The following is a 16,840-nucleotide window of genomic DNA, read 5'->3' as shown; positions in this document are numbered from 1 at the left end:
GCAGTTACCTTTAATGAACTCATCCTCTGCAGCAGAGGTAACTCTGGGTCTTCCTTTCCTGTGGCGGACCTCATGAGAGCCAGTTTCATCATAGCGCTTGATGGTTTTTGCAAATGCACTTGAAGAAACTTTCAAAGTTCTTGAAATTTTCCAGATTAAAATAATGATGGACTGTAATTTCTTTTTGCTTATTTGAGCTGGTCTTGCCATAATATGGACTTAGTCTTTACGAAATTGTGATATCTTCTGTATACCACCCCTACCTTGTCACAACACAACTGATTGTCTCAAACTCATTAAGAAGGAAAGAAATTCCACAAATGTACAAGGCACACCTGTTAATTGAAATGCATTCCATGTGACTACCTCATGAAGCTGGTTGTGAGAGAATGCCAAGAGTGTGCAAAGCTGTCATCAAGGCAAAGGGTGGCTACTTTGAAGAATCTCAAATATAAAATATATTTTGATTTGCTTAAAACTTTTTTGGTTACTACATGATTCCATATTTTTTTATTTCATAGTTTTGATGTCTTCACTATTATTCTTTAATGTAGAAAATAGTCAAAGTAAAGAAAAACCCTGGAATGAGTAGGTGTGTCCAAACTTTTAACTCTTACTGTACTTCAATGTCTCTTTTAATCATGTTTTCAAAAGAACCAGAATGTCAATTGTGTCCATTTTAGTCCAAGCCCCCTAGGATATTTAAAGTCCGACGGGGTATTCAGCTCATTCCCATAAGAGCTAAAAGCCATAGAGTTTTTGCTGCAGCTATTTGTTGAGTGAGCTGAGACTTTGCCAAGGTCCCTGGCCAACCACGTGAGAGCAGAGCAGACTGAGCATTTGACAGACCTCCCCCAAGTTGCTGGACGCAGGAGATGGGGCGGGAACTGGGTGAGCAGTGTTGGCAGAGCTCAGTCCACCCTGATGAAGATCCTGCCAATTGAGTGGAGCTGCTGCAGGGGACCAGATTGTCTTCCGATGCTCCATTCTGGGTGTGTACAGGAGCCTTGGTGTGGCTCCTGTTGCAGGGTTGGGACTGCCATTCGAGGCAGGAGTGTTCCAGGCCTATCCTGGCGATGGGAGTAGGGAGGGTAACTAGAACTAGCCTGTGAGAGAGGTTGTGTGGGAATTGAGGAGGGTGGTATGGAGGGTAGCGACACTGGGAAAGACCACACATACATAAGAATTTATCTACGCTTGACTATAAGTCGCTTTGGATAAAAGCATCTGCTAAATGGCTATGTGACTGATACATGGTGTGGACTGCGTCATGTGGTGCACTATCCTCAACAGTCTTTTGCCAGACCCTAGGTTGTGGTCGGTGCTGTGTAGAGCTGGGCTGAGTTGAGGTGGGCCTGGTCTTGGGCAGTGTTGCTGGCTGTTCTCCAGTCTCTGTGGAGCACCACCGGAGGCATGTCTGAAGGAGTGTCCGAACTGTCTCAGGAAGTTGTTAGCTGGTCTGCTGCTCCTGTGGAGTGAGGTGGACTGGGCACCCAGAGAAGCAGACTCTTTGAACAAGTGTGTATTATCATACAGTCAGTCCAGAATAAGGGTGGGATGGTGGGCCAATTTTACATTTGGCCAATTAGCACAATCCTGTGAGAGGCTGGCATTTACACTTTCGATAGTGGCAGGGTGAAAATCTCTCCTCCGGAGAAGGGCGGACATTGCAATCCTGGCATCTGGGAAGGTGGTAGAGGACCTCTCCATCACCCTTGAACGTGATGTGGCCACCTTTTTCTGTTGAGCATGCAAGTCATTGGTTCCAGTATGCACATTGACAAGGCTCGGTGAGCCAAGCTGGGCCACTGTCAGGAGCTCCATGGGTCTGTAAGATGTGGGGCACCACAACTTAGCCACCACCCTATTTAAAAAAAGTTAATGCTCATTCATTCATTTTCCATTGGAGTCCATCGTCAAAACAATGTCAGGCTTCTTCTCGGGCCTGTGGAGGATGGCAGGAGTGGGTGCAATCACAGGCCGTGAGACTGGGGTGGATGGGGTCAGCTGGGTTGGTGGATAGGTTGATTGGGTTGGCTGAATGTTTGGGACGGTTGATGGGTCCTTGTTCAACAGTTTGCTGGGTTCTAGGTTTTTACTGGACTCTTTAAGGAGTGGATGTTGGTAGCTAACTAATTCCTGCCTTAGGTCCTGGAGATGGCTTATTTTGAGTGTGGTGGACAGTTCCTCTCGTATTCTGCATACTTCCATCCTGAGAGACTGGTTGTCCTCCTCAATGCACCTGATAGCATAATGCAACAAACGCATCTCATCCCTATGCTGAAGCACCAGGCTGATCTCCTCTTCTGAAATGCTGTGATACTGCAAGTGTCACATGTAAGAGTGGCATGCTGAGGGCTATGTCTGCTGCAGGCAGGGGAAGGAGAGGAACTCTGGGGACAATATCCTGGGACACAAAGGAAGTGGACGCTGTTGTAGGCAGTTTTGGTGGAGAGGTTTTGAGTGTGGTAAATGGACAAATGTATCCAGACTAGCCTCCAAAACATGAACCATCACAGTGCCGTAATTATAATATTAATGTTAAATTTGGGGGTGGAATCAATGTATAATTGCCTCATTGTTCTGTTTTCTAACATTTTAAGCACATTATTGGCGTTGTGGAGAGCTGTGTGCCAAGCATTGGGATCATCCTGTAGAACAGAAGGTCTCCTTTGATTTCCTTGTTCGCTATTAGGATGAAGTCTACCCTCAACTGTTCACATATAATAAAATAATAACAAATAAAAAATGCAATTTAAGGAGGAGCTCTTCTTAAGTGCTGCTGCTCATGGAATTTGTTTCTAGGAGTACTTAAAGTACCCCTCTGATACTCATTTCCATTCCTATTATAGAAATGATAGCTTTGGTATAGTAAAGCATCGGATTAATTCCAGTTTTATAGCTGTAATGAAAAGCTCAGTGTGTAATTTTACCCAGCTCCGACTGTTTGTTTTGAACAGGCTTTGTTCCCGAGCCTAATAGTGTTCTCATCTCCAGGGAGCACAACTCATTTGCTGGTCAAATTTTAAGTGTCTCCATATCACATTTATCAAAGATGTAAAAGCAGTAGGCACCAAGGCGCTGCTTAGGGTGTAGGATAAAAACTCCAAACAACATCACAGTTATGTAATAGTAGCATCATTGGACATCTCAGAGGACAAAACTATTGGAGACGCGTTTATTTTAAAAACTTTGAGGTTGTTCTGTTGTAATTTGCTGTCATCTGCTTCAACTCTGTTTCAACTGTGTGTGTGTGTGTGTGTGTGTGTGTGTGTGTGTGTGTGTGTGTGTGTGTGTGTGCATGAAAAAAGACTACAAAGCAGTATTTTTACTATTTTAACAACGAACAGCAGCTAAAGCAGAGTAGACATTTCTGCCTTGAGTCCACTGCTCAACACAGGAGGTTGGTGGCACCTTAATTGGGGAGAACAGGCTCATGGTAATATCTGGAGCGGAATCAGTGGAATGGTATCAAATACATCAAACACATGGTTTCCAGGTGTTCGATGCTATTCCATTTGCTCCGTTCCAGCCATTATTATGAGCCGTTCTCCCCTCAGCAGCCTCCACTGCTGCTCAGTGATGCATCTCCCCACTGGTTTTCAACCCTCAAGCCAAGGCCAAACCTCCTCAAGCTCAGGGATACTGCTCTGACTTACTTTCTCATTGGGGTGCACACACACACACACACACACACACACACACACACACACACACACACACACACACACACACACACACACACACCCCAATTGTTCATCACTATCACGGCCTCAGTGCTCGCTAAGCTACAACTTAGTCTCAGTGGGTCTTTAGATTTTTCCCCTCTGATGTTCACTCAACAATACTCAACTCAGCGGTTGCTTACTGAGTGTCACTCCAATGTCCACGGACATGTGAAACGTTCGAGCTTCACTCTGTTTATTTTACACTGGTGTGTGTGTGTGTGTGTGTGTGTGTGTGTGTGTGTGTGTGTGTGTGTGTGTGTGTGTGTGTGTGTGTGTGTGTGTGTGTGTGTGTGTGTGTGTGTGTGTGTGTGTGTGTGTGACTGAATTTATGCAGTGGAGCTGATGTTACCTCCATGACAGCCTTGGTGTGCTCACCCAGGCAGGGTAGGCCCTGGATGGCCCCCAGACAGTGCACTGCTGATGGCAGACTCTTCAGGACTGAGGCTGCTCGCCGGAATGCCAGACATGGACCCTTACTTTCATTGAACTCAGAATTCTCCGCCAGCTCCTCCAACACATCCTAAAGATGGGGGGAAGGGGGGAGGGAGAGAAAGAGAGAGAAATAGAGAGAGAGGAGAGAAAGAGAGGCACAATGAAAGGAGAGGGAAATATAAATATGTAAATGAGAAACAAAGATGGAAAAGGAAACACAAAAGAATTGTAGTATGAGGTCAGAGAAATATAGGGAAAGGAGAGAAAATAAAAACAAATTGAGATATAGTGTGAGGAAAGAGAGAGAGAGAAAGAGAGAAACAGACAGAGAGAGAGAGAGAGCGAGAGAGATGTGTCAGGTGTGCAATCACACGTCAGATGCATTGACCTGTGGTGGCAGTTAGACAGGGATCGGAGCACACAATCCCCCTCTCCCTCTCTCCTTCCCCTCTACCTCTTCCCCCCATCCATCTCTCTCCCCGCCGCGGTAGACCCCGACACACAGGCCTCTTCCATATGACCGCACTGCGATATTTGGGTTGGTGTGCGCCGGAGAGGAACCTGTCATTTTCCACTTGTTCACAACAGGCTCCCGAGGGGCCTGCGGTGCTGCTGTGGACTTTCCTCTCTGAAGCAACATGGTGGTTCAATGAAAGGAAAGAACAACTGTCAGGAGTTTTCAATTTTGTTTTTTTCAATAGAAGGATATTGCCAGGAGGGAGAGAGTGAGGGTTTTATGCATGAGCAGTCTCAGAGGACACCATGTTCCGGGGAAGAGAAGCTTCCTTACTCACTGAGCAGTCCCAGAGGACACCATGTTCCAGAGAAGAGAAGCTTCCTTACTGCTCTGCATTGATATACAGTACAGTAAAGTACAGACTAATGGTAAATTTAGGGATGTATATTAGGCATATTACGCAGATAGAATAAACATATGTAGCTGATAAAAAATATGTAGGCAATTAATGACTTGAAATACAGAATGCAATGCGTTTTGTAATAAAAATATAAAGAGCAGTGGCGGCTCATCCGTTAGGGGCAGTGCCCCACTTGTGTTTGGTCCAAAAAATAAGACACAATATCTAAGAAAAAATTATATATAACAAATCTACAAAATATATATCATATATACTGAACAAAAATATAAATGCAACATATAAAGTGCTGGTCCCATGTTTTATGAGTTCTCTCAGATTTTGTGCACAAATTTGTTTACATCCCTGTTAGTGAGCATTTCTCCTTTGCCAAGATAATCCATCCACCTGACAGGTGTGGCATATTAAGAAGCTGATAAAACAGCACGATCACTACACAGGTGCACCTTGTACTGGGGACAATAAAAGGCCACTCTACAATGTGCAGTTTCATCACACAACACAATGCCACAGATTGGAATGCTGACTGCAGGAATGTCCACCAAAGCTGTTGCCAGAGAATTTCATATTCTTTTCTCTACCACATAGTTTTAGAGAATTTGGCAGTACATCCAACTGGCCTCATAACCGCAGACCACATGTAACCACGCCAGCCCAGGACCTCCACATCCGGCTTCTTCACCTGCAGGATTGTCTGAGACCAGCCACCCGGACAGCTGATGAAACTGAGGAGTATTTCTGTCTGTAATAAAGCCCTTTTGTGAGGAAAAACAAATTCTGATTGGCTGGGCCTGACTCCCTAGTGGGTGAGCCTATGCCCTCCCAGGCCCACCTTTGGCTGCACCCCTGCCTAGTCATGTGAAATCCATAGATTAGGGTCTAAAGACTTCATTTCAATTGACTGATTTCCTTATATGAATAGTAACTCAGTGAAACGTACCGTATCTGATCTCATCCTCATCAGTGGCACCTTATGAATGGCTGAATCCCCCCCCCCCCAGGGTATTTACAAGGTGCCACTGATGAGGACAAGATCAGATGGGGTAAAATGGGGACAGTTTTACTGTAGAAAATCCTACCTTTAAAACAGTGTTTCTCTTCAGTAGATCACGTTAGCAGTCATGGCCAAGTTGGCAGGTTTCTTCTCTCCTGGTTTAGTTGAGTAGTGAGCTAGATCAGTGCAGTCACCCACAGCGTGGCCGGGCCATGGGTGATCTGTCCAGACATGCTGCTTCGGGTCAGCAGGCAAGACCTGAGCCCAGCCTGGCAGGAGACTCCACTGACCCATTTACAACACGTAGCGAGAGGATGACCTCAAACACACCGACAAGCGTGCGCAGACACACACAGGAAGTTCACACGCATGCATGCACACTCACACAACATACCAACACATACACACACACACACACACACACACACACACACACACACACACACACACACACACACACACACACACACACACACACACACACACACACACACACACACACAGCTGGGCTCTGTTCACAGAGGGAGATAACGAGAGGTTTGAGGCCTTAATTGAGAGGGGTGAGAGGGCAGGCTCCTGCTGTGGTGAGATACTCTGTCTGCACTGTGGGTCTGCCTGGAGAAGCTTGCTAGCTGGCTACTGTAGCAGAGGGAGCCTTAGCCATAATTCAACTAGAACTACCATACAGTATGGGGCAACTTTCCACTGATTATGGGCGGAAATATCTCAGCTCCATTTGTCTAGTACAGGCATCTGCAACTTATGGCATAGGTGCCACGGCTGGCATGCAAGGGTATTTGCCTTGGCACGCCAAGCAATTTTATAAAAATGTTGCATTAGTCCCGACACTGCATTCAATATATTACAGTAATTTACCATTCTCAATCTCGGAGTGGACAAGTTGTTTGCAGAGCTCACAACCCATGTTACACTTGTGAGAAACAAGTTTTGGTTTATTTCCTTTTTGTCTTGGAGCACTCCATGTGAACATGTGTCTGGTTCTTTGTTCTGCCATTGTTGAGTACCGAGCGTGCCTGAGCACGCATAGAGGTACATGGGCTGCGCCCAATCTATAAAAGTGCCCAATTGGGAATGTCTGATAGTATTTCTGATTGTCTTAAATGACCACCACTAATGAGCTGCGGAGCTTCTCAAAGTAATTTTTTATTGATCTCACACAGAAAGTCAACGTCTGTTTTTTACACCCATTGAGAATGACAATAATTACTTTTTCATTTTATATTTTTTAAACCAAGTTTTTATTTATTTTGTAATTGTTTTGTTTGGGGTGGGGGAGGGGGCTATACAGGTACATTATTAATTTCAAGGTATACATTTATAAAACATGTACCAGCAGGCTGCCACTCAAAAGACAAATAAGAGTAAGAAATGCAATATAAGTATAAGCAATAATACATTCAGCATAAATACAGTGCTTTGCAAAAGTATTCATCCCCCTTGGTGTTTTTCCTATTTTGTTGCATTACAACCTGTAATATAAATGGATTTTTATTTGGATTTCATGTAATGGACATACACAAAATGGTCCAAATTGGTGAAGTGAAATTAAAAAAATTACTTATTTCCAAAAATTCTAAAAAATAAAAAATATTCACCACCTTTGCTATGAAGCCCCTAAATAAGATCTGGTGCAACCAATTACTTTCAGAAGTCACATAATTAGTTAAATAAAGTCCACCTGTGTGCAATCCAAGTGTCACATGATCTGTTACATGATCTCAGTATATAGACACTTGTTCTAAAAGGCCCCAGAGTCTGCAACACCACTAAGCAAGGGGCACCACCAAGCAAGCGGCACCATGAAGACCAAGGAGATCTCCAAACAGGTCAGGGACAAAGTTGTGGAGAAGTACAGATCAGGGTTGGGTTCTAAAAAAATATCTGAAACTTTGAACATCCCACAGAGCACCATTAAATCCATTATTAAAAAATGCAAAGAAATGGCACCACAACAAACCTGCCAAGAGAGGGCCGCCCACCAATACTCATGGACCAGGCAAGGAGGGCAATAATCAGAGAGACCAAAGATAACCTTGAAGGAGCTGCAAAGCTCCACAGCGGAGATTGGAGTATCTGTCCATTGGACCACTTTAACCCGTACACTCCACAGAGCTGGGCTTTAAGGAATTGTGGCCAGAAAAAAGCCATTGCTTAAAGAAATAAATAAGCTAACACGTTTGGGGTTCACCAAAATGCATGTGGGAGACTCCCCAAACATATGGAAGAAGGTACTCTGGTCAGATGAGAGTCAAATTGAGCTTTTTGGCCATCAAGGAAACCCAACACCTCTCATCACCCGAGAACACCATCCCCAGAGTGAAGCATGGTGGTGGCAGCATCATGCTGTGGGGATGTTTTTCATCGGCAGGGACTGGGAAACTGGTCAGAATTGAAGGAATGGTGGATGCCGCTAAATACAAGGACATTCTTGAGGGAAACCTGTTTCAGTCTTCCAGAGATTTGAGACTGGGACGGAGGTTCACCTTCCAGCAGGGCAATAACTTTAAGCATACTGCTAAAGCAACACTCAAGTGGTTTAAGGGGAAACATTTAAATGTTTTGGAATGGCCTAGTCAAAGCCCAGACCTCAATCCAATTGAGAATCTGTGGTATGACTAGAAGATTGCTGTACACCAGAGGAACCCATCCAACTTGAAGGAGCTGGAGCAGTTTTGCCTTGAAGAATGGGAAAAAATCAGAGTGGCTAGATGTGCCAAGCTTATAGAGACATACCACAAGAGACTTGCAGCTGTAATTGCTGCAAAAGGTGACTCTACAAAGTATAGAGTTTGTGGGGATGAAGAGTTATGCACGCTGAAGTTTTCCAGTTTTTTGTCTTATTTCTTATTTGTTTCACAATAAAAAAATATTTTTTATCTTCAGTGGTAGGCATGTTGTGTAAATCAAATGATACAAGCCCCCAAAAATCTATTTTAATTCCAGGTTGTAATGCAACAAAATAGGAAAAATGCCGAAGGGGGTGAATACTTTCGCAAGCCACTGTACCTCCCATCATTCCCACAACCACACATTTCTCTATCCAGACAATAGATATTCTTTTGTACTGCAGTAGGCTAAATCAGGGTTACACAGAGTAAATCCTGGTAGTCTTAAACAAATCTACTTTAAACAAAGGTATACTCCTCACCCACATGGTTATTGGATTAAAAAAAGAAGGCACCTGTACCATGTCAGACATAGTTGAAATGTATTACATTTTGACTTTGCATCCCAATATTACAATTTCTATACATCACAGAAGACTGAAATATAACAACTGTTTGACATAGAAACACCAGATTTTCATCGTTTTTTAAAAAATCTTTCAAAGTTATGAAATTATGAAACATTTGAATAACATTGAATAACATAAGGCCAAAGAGGGTGCTTTTGGTCATTGACTGCAGGAAAGGGCTACAGCAACTGGGATATTATTCCATCTACTGAGGTCGGATTTAATTGATTTGAGTGTTCCGTTAATGTTTCTGGCAATAGTTTTATCTAAGGATGGAAATATATCTTCTCACAAATATTTAAATTGTGAAATGATTGGGATTCCATAAATAGAGATGGAGTCCTCCATCGGGGTCTTGACAGGCAGTAGGGCTGATTTGTTTAGATTTATTTTATAACTTGAGATGAAGCTGAATTCATTTATGATCTTCAATGCGTTTGGGAGTGATTGAGATACATTGTCTCAATATAGTAAAATATTGTTTGCATATAAAGAGATTTTAGTAACGTTGGAGTTCCTTCAATTGATGACTTGCTATGGTCAGGGGTTCCGTGGATAATAAAAATAGCAAGGTGAAATTGGATCCCCTTGTCTGCTGCTTCTAGTGATTCTGAAGGTAGCAGAGCAGATATTGTCAGCCCTTTCCTGCATTCAATGACCATAAGTGCCCTCTTTGGCCTCATGGGTGGAATGTTATTAATATATTTCATAATAATAAATACATGATTTATTTTTATGACGAAAATCCGGTGTTTCTATGTCAAACGGTTGTGTTAGATTTCAGTCTTCTGTGATGTATATAAAGTGTAATATTGGGATACTAACTCAAAATTTAATACATTTCAACTCTATATCTGACATGGAACAGGTATCTTCTTTTTTTAAGCCCATAACCATGTGTGTGAGGTGTATTCTTTGTTTCAAAGTAGATTTGTTTAAGACTTCCAGGAATCACTCTGTGTGACCCTGATTTAGCCCACTGCAGTAAAAAGTTAATGAAATTGGAGCCAATTCCCATACGTCCCAAGACAGACCAGAGATATGACCCTTCTAGTCTATCAAAAGCTTTTTCTGCATCGAGAGATAATACAGCACAAGGAGCTGTTGTTTCTGATGAAGAATTGAAGATATGTAATAGTCTACGGAGGTTATCTGAGGAGAAAGCTTTTTTTAACAAACCTGCTTTGGTCTGTGTGGACCAATTTTCGTCTCGAGATGGGACAACAACTTTTTGGAAAACAGTTTCATATTTGTGTTTATCAAAGATAGGGGGTGATAGTGAGAACACTGGGTGGCATCCTTATCATTTCTAAATAAAAGCTAAATTAGTCTCGCTCTCAAAGGAATCTTTGTGAATGGCTGTGTTAATCATTTCGAGCAATAGTGGACCTAATTGATTCCAAAACTTTAAATAGACCTCAGGAAAAATAACATCCCATCCAGGTTATTTCCATTTATTCATGATATCCAATGCCCTTTTGAGTTCATTAAGAGAGATTTGGACTTCCTCTGTTGAGAAAGGACGTTGCCTGGCTTGGTGTGGATTTACAATCAGAGGTGTACAGTTCTTTATAGAAGCAGGAGAATCTTTGATTGATTCTGATAGTATTGATAGTAATTCCCCTGTTTCAGATTCAATAATAGCTATATCAGCTAATTGATTATTGCGTACCTTGTTGGCCAGTAAATGACAAGGACGATTACCATGGAAGTAATGGTTGAGTCTACCTCGATGGATGGCAAATTCTGCTCTCTGTCTTATCAATAAATTAAGTTCTGTCTTGACTTTGGAAGAATAATAACTACCTGGCCTGAAAAGAGTGTTTGTAGAGAACACTCTTTTAAATGTTGTTAACTGCATAGTTAGTTATCCTCTTTAGTTGTGATTTATTCAACCCACATGCAAATGCAGTTGCATAATGTTTTTATAAAACCTTTGGTGGCATCCCTTAGAATCCACTGAATTTGTATAGATCATTATGAATTAGTGAGTTGAATTTCAAATTGATCATAGAGTGTAAGATTTTGTAGTAATGAAATGTTGAAACGGCATCTTGTGGCTCTTTTAGTACATTCTAAGATTTGAAGTTTGCAGTAGTTTGCAGTAGTAGGTGTGATTGTCAGGGCTGCTGTTTTATGGGCTCCTAACCAACAATACTATTTTGTTTGTTTTTTGCAATGTTTGTAACTAACTTTGTACATAATGTTGCTGCTACCTTCTCTTATGACCGAAAAGAGATTCTGGACATCAGAACAGTGATTACTCACCTCGAACTGGACGAAGATATTTTCTTTAATGAGTCCGACGCGAAGGACATACTGCTTTGTCGGGACAAGGCCCAAATCCCTGTCATCAGCGTGAAGAAAATATGGAGAAAAAGGTGGATGAGGGCGGGGTGCCTTGTAAGAATTTGCAGACGAATAGGTAAACCAAAACTACCCTCAGTATTATTGGCCAATGTGCAATCATTGGAAAACAAACTGGACGATCTACGATTAAGACTACCCTACCAACGGGACATTAAAAACTGTAATATCTTATGCTTCACAGAGACTTGGATGAACGACGACACAGATAATATAGAGCTGGCTGGCTCATTTCCTCATTTCTACCAGCATGTCACATGTGCAACCAGAGGAAAAAAACTAGACCACCTTTACTCCACACACAGCGATGCATACAAAGCTCTCCCTAGACCTCCATTTTGCAAATCTGACCATAATTCTATCCTCCTGATTCCTGCTTACAAGCAAAAACTAAAGCAGGTGGTACCAGTGACTCTCTCAATACAGAAGTGGTCAGATGATGCGGATGCTACGCTACAGGACAGTTTTGCTAGCACAGACTGGAATATGTTCCGGGATTCATCCAATGACATTGAGACGTATACCACCTCAGTCACCGGTTTCATCAATAAGTGCATCGACGACGTCATCCCCACAGTGACTGCATGTACATTTCCCAACCAGAAGCCATGGATTACAGGTAACATCTTCACCGAGCTAAAGACCAGAGCTGCCGCTTTCAAGGAGCGGGACACTAATCCAGACGCATGTAAGAAAACCCTGCTATGGCCTCAGACAATCCATCAAACAGGCAAAGCGTCAGTACAGGACTAAGATTGAACCAGATGCTCCGGACAACTTTGTGATCACGATCTTCATAGCTGATGTGAGCAAGACCTTTAAAAAGGTCAACATTCACAAAGCCGCAGGGCAAGACAGATTACCAGGGCAAGTACTCAAGGCATGTGCGGACCAACTGGTAGGTATCTTCACTGACATTTCAACATCTCCCAGGCCGAGTCTGTAATACCAACATGTTTCAAACAGACCACCATAGTCCGTGTGCCCAAGAAAGTGAAGGTAACCTGCCTAAATGATTACCACCCCATAGCACTCACGTCGGTAGCCATGAAGTGCTTTGAAAGGCTGGCCATGGCTCACATCAACACTATCATGCCAAAAACCCTAGCCCACTCCATTTTGCATACCGCCCCAACAGATCCACAGATGATGCAATCTTATCTCTATTACACTCCACACTGTCCTTTCACACCTGGACAAAGGGAACACCTATGCGAGAATGCTGTTCAACACCATAACTCCCACAAAGATCATCACTAAGCTAAGGACCCTGGGACTAAACACGTCCCTCTGCAACTGGATCCTGAACATCCTGACAGGCCGCCCCCAAGTGGTAAGGGTAGGTAACAACACATCTGCCACGCTGATCCTCAACACTGTGGCCCCTCAGTGGTGCATGCTTAGTTCCCTCCTGTACTCCCTGTTCACCCATGACTGCGTAGCCAAGCACAACTCCAAGACCATCATTAAGTTTGCTGACGACACAACAGTGGTAGGCCTGATCACCGACAACGATGAGACAGCCTAAAGGGAGGAGGTCAGAGACCTGGCAGTGTGGTGCCAGGACAGCAACCTATCTCTCAATGTGTTGTATTTGGCGCATGTGACATATAACATTTGATTTGATTTGATTAAAGAAAATAGATGTGTAGATAATAGTATGAAATCCATTTGTTAAATGTTTTATGTCTGTTTGAGTAGAAAGTGTACTCTTTTGCGTTAGGATTATTTACTTGCAAGGCATCAATGAGGTTGTAATCAAAGATCATATTCTGGAGAGCCTTGGTTGTATGTGGATTGTAGTTGTTCTTATTAGATTTGTCTCGCATGTCCAAAATGGCATTCATGTCTGTCCCAATAACCAGATGGAATTCCAAGGGCGCTGTGGGACTAATTTCCAGCGTGTGTGTTGTTTATATCTCGCAGTCTAGCTCCCCCTCATGTGTGAGATATCGATCACCCCCAGCTCGTGGTTTCAGCCAATCAGACTCTCCCCATACACTCCACACTCTGTCCATGCACTGTTCACGCATTATCTAATTGGCCAGATGCTCATCGCTAGCCCTGCACAGGTCAGACAGGCACATTGCATGCTCCCGCAAGGGTATAAATATTGCACTGAGCCTGACAGTGTTATCATGGGTGGAGTTACATGCATGGGATGTGTGAACACAAAGTAACGGTCCCGTGTCACTCAGTTGGTAGAGCATGGTGTTTGCAACGCCAGGGTTGTGGGTTCGATTCCCACGGGGGACCAGTACGGAGAAAAAGAAAATGTATGATATGTATGAAATGTATGCGTTCACTACTGTAAGTCGCTCTAGATAAGAGCGTCTGCAAAATGTAAGTTGTAGTTGCTGTTTAACTTGGCTTTGTATGCATCTATAAGTAGTCATACTATAACAATTACTATGTTGTGTATGTTTGCTGTCTCCTTTACTTGTAGCTCTGCTTTAGGTAACTTACCGTCATGTAAATACAGTGCTTTCTTACACTGTCGTTGTTTATTCCTTGTTAGCAAACAATGCTAGTCATTAGCCTACTCTACTATGTGATATATGCTTAGATACAGTCCTTAGATACGGTCCTTGTTATCGAGTATTGCTCTGTAATAGCCTAGTGTTTATTGCTGCAGTGTATTATCATATAAAGTCCTTCATATTTTGCTATTATAGTACTATGCCATTACATGACATGGGTATAGCTCATTCATGTCCATTCACTACTCTGCTCTACCAACAACAAAGAGATTTTACCAACAACGAACATACAGCCTACAAGGAGGAGATGAGGGCCCTGGCGGAGTGGTGCCAAGAAAATAACCTCTCCCTCAACGTCAACAAAACGAAGGAGTTGATCGTGGACTTCAAGAGACAGCAGAGAGAACACGCCCCCATCCACATCACCGTCGAGGAGGCCGCAGTGGAGAAGGTGAAAAGTTTCAAGTTTTTTGGCGTACACATCACTGACGATCTGAAATGCTCCACCCACACAAAGTGTGGTGAAGAAGGCACAACAGTGCTTCTTCAACCTCAGGAGGCTGAAGAAATGTGTCTTATCCCTGCACCTTAGAGGCTGCTGTCCTATCTACATAGACATGGAACACAGGTCACTTGAATAATGTTTACATACTGTTTTACGTATAGCATATGTATACTGTATACTGTATTCTAGTCAATATTCTGTACATATGCTATGCTATCCATGTATTCTTCAGATATACTATGTAGTGTATTCTATCCACATACTGTCCATAATGTCTATACATCACACCACATATTTATACTCCGGACTCCGACATTGCTCGTCCTAATATTTCTATTTTTCTTTTACTTTTAGATTTGTATGTATTGTTGTGTATTGTTAGATATTACTGCACTGTTGGAGCTAAGAACACAAGCATTTTGCTACACCCACAATAACATCTGCTAAACATGTGTATGTGACCATAAAATTGTATTTGATTTGTAGCCTGTATGTGAATATTCATTATTCCTTTCTCTGTACCTTTGAGAAGCATCCCCATGTACATCCCCATTTCCATCCCAATATTAATTTTCTCCTCTGTGAATAACGTTTCTGTGTGTTAACTCTTGGGCTGCTTTATTCCCCTCTAACAGGGGGTGATGTCATTGAGTCATAAACCAGTAAAATACGTAAAGCCAGGTCGTTATCTTTCACAAAAAATATGATATTCAGAGAATAACGGAGCATACACATTAATAAAGGCAATTTTTTTTCCATTATGGATGCATTTAAGGAAAGTGATTCTGCCTTCTTGGTCATAGTGCAAAAAAGTGTCAATGCAGTTAGACCGGATAGCCATTTGATGAGCTATTTAGCAGTCTTGTTTAGCAGTCTTATGGCTTGGATGTAGAATCTGTTCAGGGTACTGTTGTTTCAGACACTGGTACAGCTTGTGTCACGTTCGTTGGAATGATCGGACCAAGGCGCAGCGTGAGTAGCGTTCCACATATTTATTATAAAGTGAAACTAAGAAAATACAAAAACAATAAAAAATAAATGAAACGTGACTACAGAGGTGCTACATACACTTACTCAAAACACAATATCCCATAACCCACAAGTGGAAAACATGCTACTTAAGTATGATCCCCAATTAGAGACAACGATTACCAGCTGCCTCTAATTGGGAATCATACACAATCACCAACATAGAAAAACAAACCTAGAACCCCACATAGAAATAATAAACTAGACTAACCCCCCCAGTCACGCCCTGGCCTACTCTACCATAGAAAATAAAGGCTTTCTATCTTCAGGACGTGACAGTACCCCCCCCCACCGCAAAGGTGCGGACTCCGACCGCAAAACCTGAAACAAAAAGGGAGGGTTAGGGGGGTGTCTAGTATCGGTGGCGGCTCTGGTGCAGGACGAAGAACCCTCTGATCCTGTGGATCCGCCAGCATCGGAGGCGGCTCTGGTGCGGGCCGAAGAACCCGCTCATCCCGCGAATTTGCCAGCTTTGGTGGCGGCTCTGGTGCAGGCCGAAGAACCCGCTCATCCTGCGGATCCAGCCCTGGACCCAGACTGGACGCTGTGCCTAGACTGGGCACCAATGCAGAAGAAGACTCTGGCCTTGGAGCTGGAGGTCCCAGACTGTTGACCGTCTCAGGAGGTTCTGGACCGTGGGCCGTCTCAGGAGGTTCCGGACCTTGGACCATCTCAGGAGGTTCCGGACCGTGGACCGTCTCAGGAGGTTCCGGACCGTGGACCATGTCAGGAGGTTCCAGACCGTGGACCATCTCAGGAGGTTCCAGACCGTGGACCGTCTCAGGAGGTTCCGGACTGTGGACCGTCTCAGGAGGTTCCGGACCGTGGAACGTCTCAGGAGGTTCCGGCCGTGGACAGTCTCAGGAGGTTCCGGACTGTGGACCGTCTCAGGAGGTTCTGGACTGTGGACCGACGTTGGGAGGTTCCGGACTGTGAAACGTCGCCGGAAGCTCTGGACTGGAAACTGTCACCGGAGGCTCTGGACTGGAAACTGTCACCGGAAGCTCTGGACTGGGAACTGTCGCCAGAAGCTCTGGACTGGGAACTGTCGCCGGAAGCTCTGGAACGGGAAGGCGCACTGAAGGCCTGATGCGTGGGGCCGGCACAGATGGTGCCAGACTGGTAACACGCACCTCAGGGCGAGTGCGGGGAGCAGGCACAGGACATACCTGAC

At 43.6% G+C, this 16,840-nt stretch overlaps 1 protein-coding gene across 1 annotated transcript in view; it reads right to left on the bottom strand.

Moving 5' to 3' along the window:
• LOC106576788 (DNA nucleotidylexotransferase) overlaps positions 1 to 16,840 on the bottom strand; it is a 172,898-nt gene that overhangs the window by 117,201 nt on the left and 38,857 nt on the right. The window contains exon 4 of the mRNA XM_014154191.2: positions 4,078 to 4,248. Coding sequence (XP_014009666.1) covers positions 4,078 to 4,248 — 171 coding nt within the window. The remainder of the gene's footprint in view (positions 1 to 4,077; positions 4,249 to 16,840) is intronic.

This window comes from Salmo salar, chromosome ssa18 (assembly GCF_905237065.1).
Source record: "Salmo salar chromosome ssa18, Ssal_v3.1, whole genome shotgun sequence".
Taxonomy (NCBI): Eukaryota; Metazoa; Chordata; class Actinopteri; order Salmoniformes; family Salmonidae; genus Salmo; species Salmo salar.
Note: the sequence above shows the minus strand (reverse complement) of the source record. Positions and strands in the feature narration are given on the sequence as shown.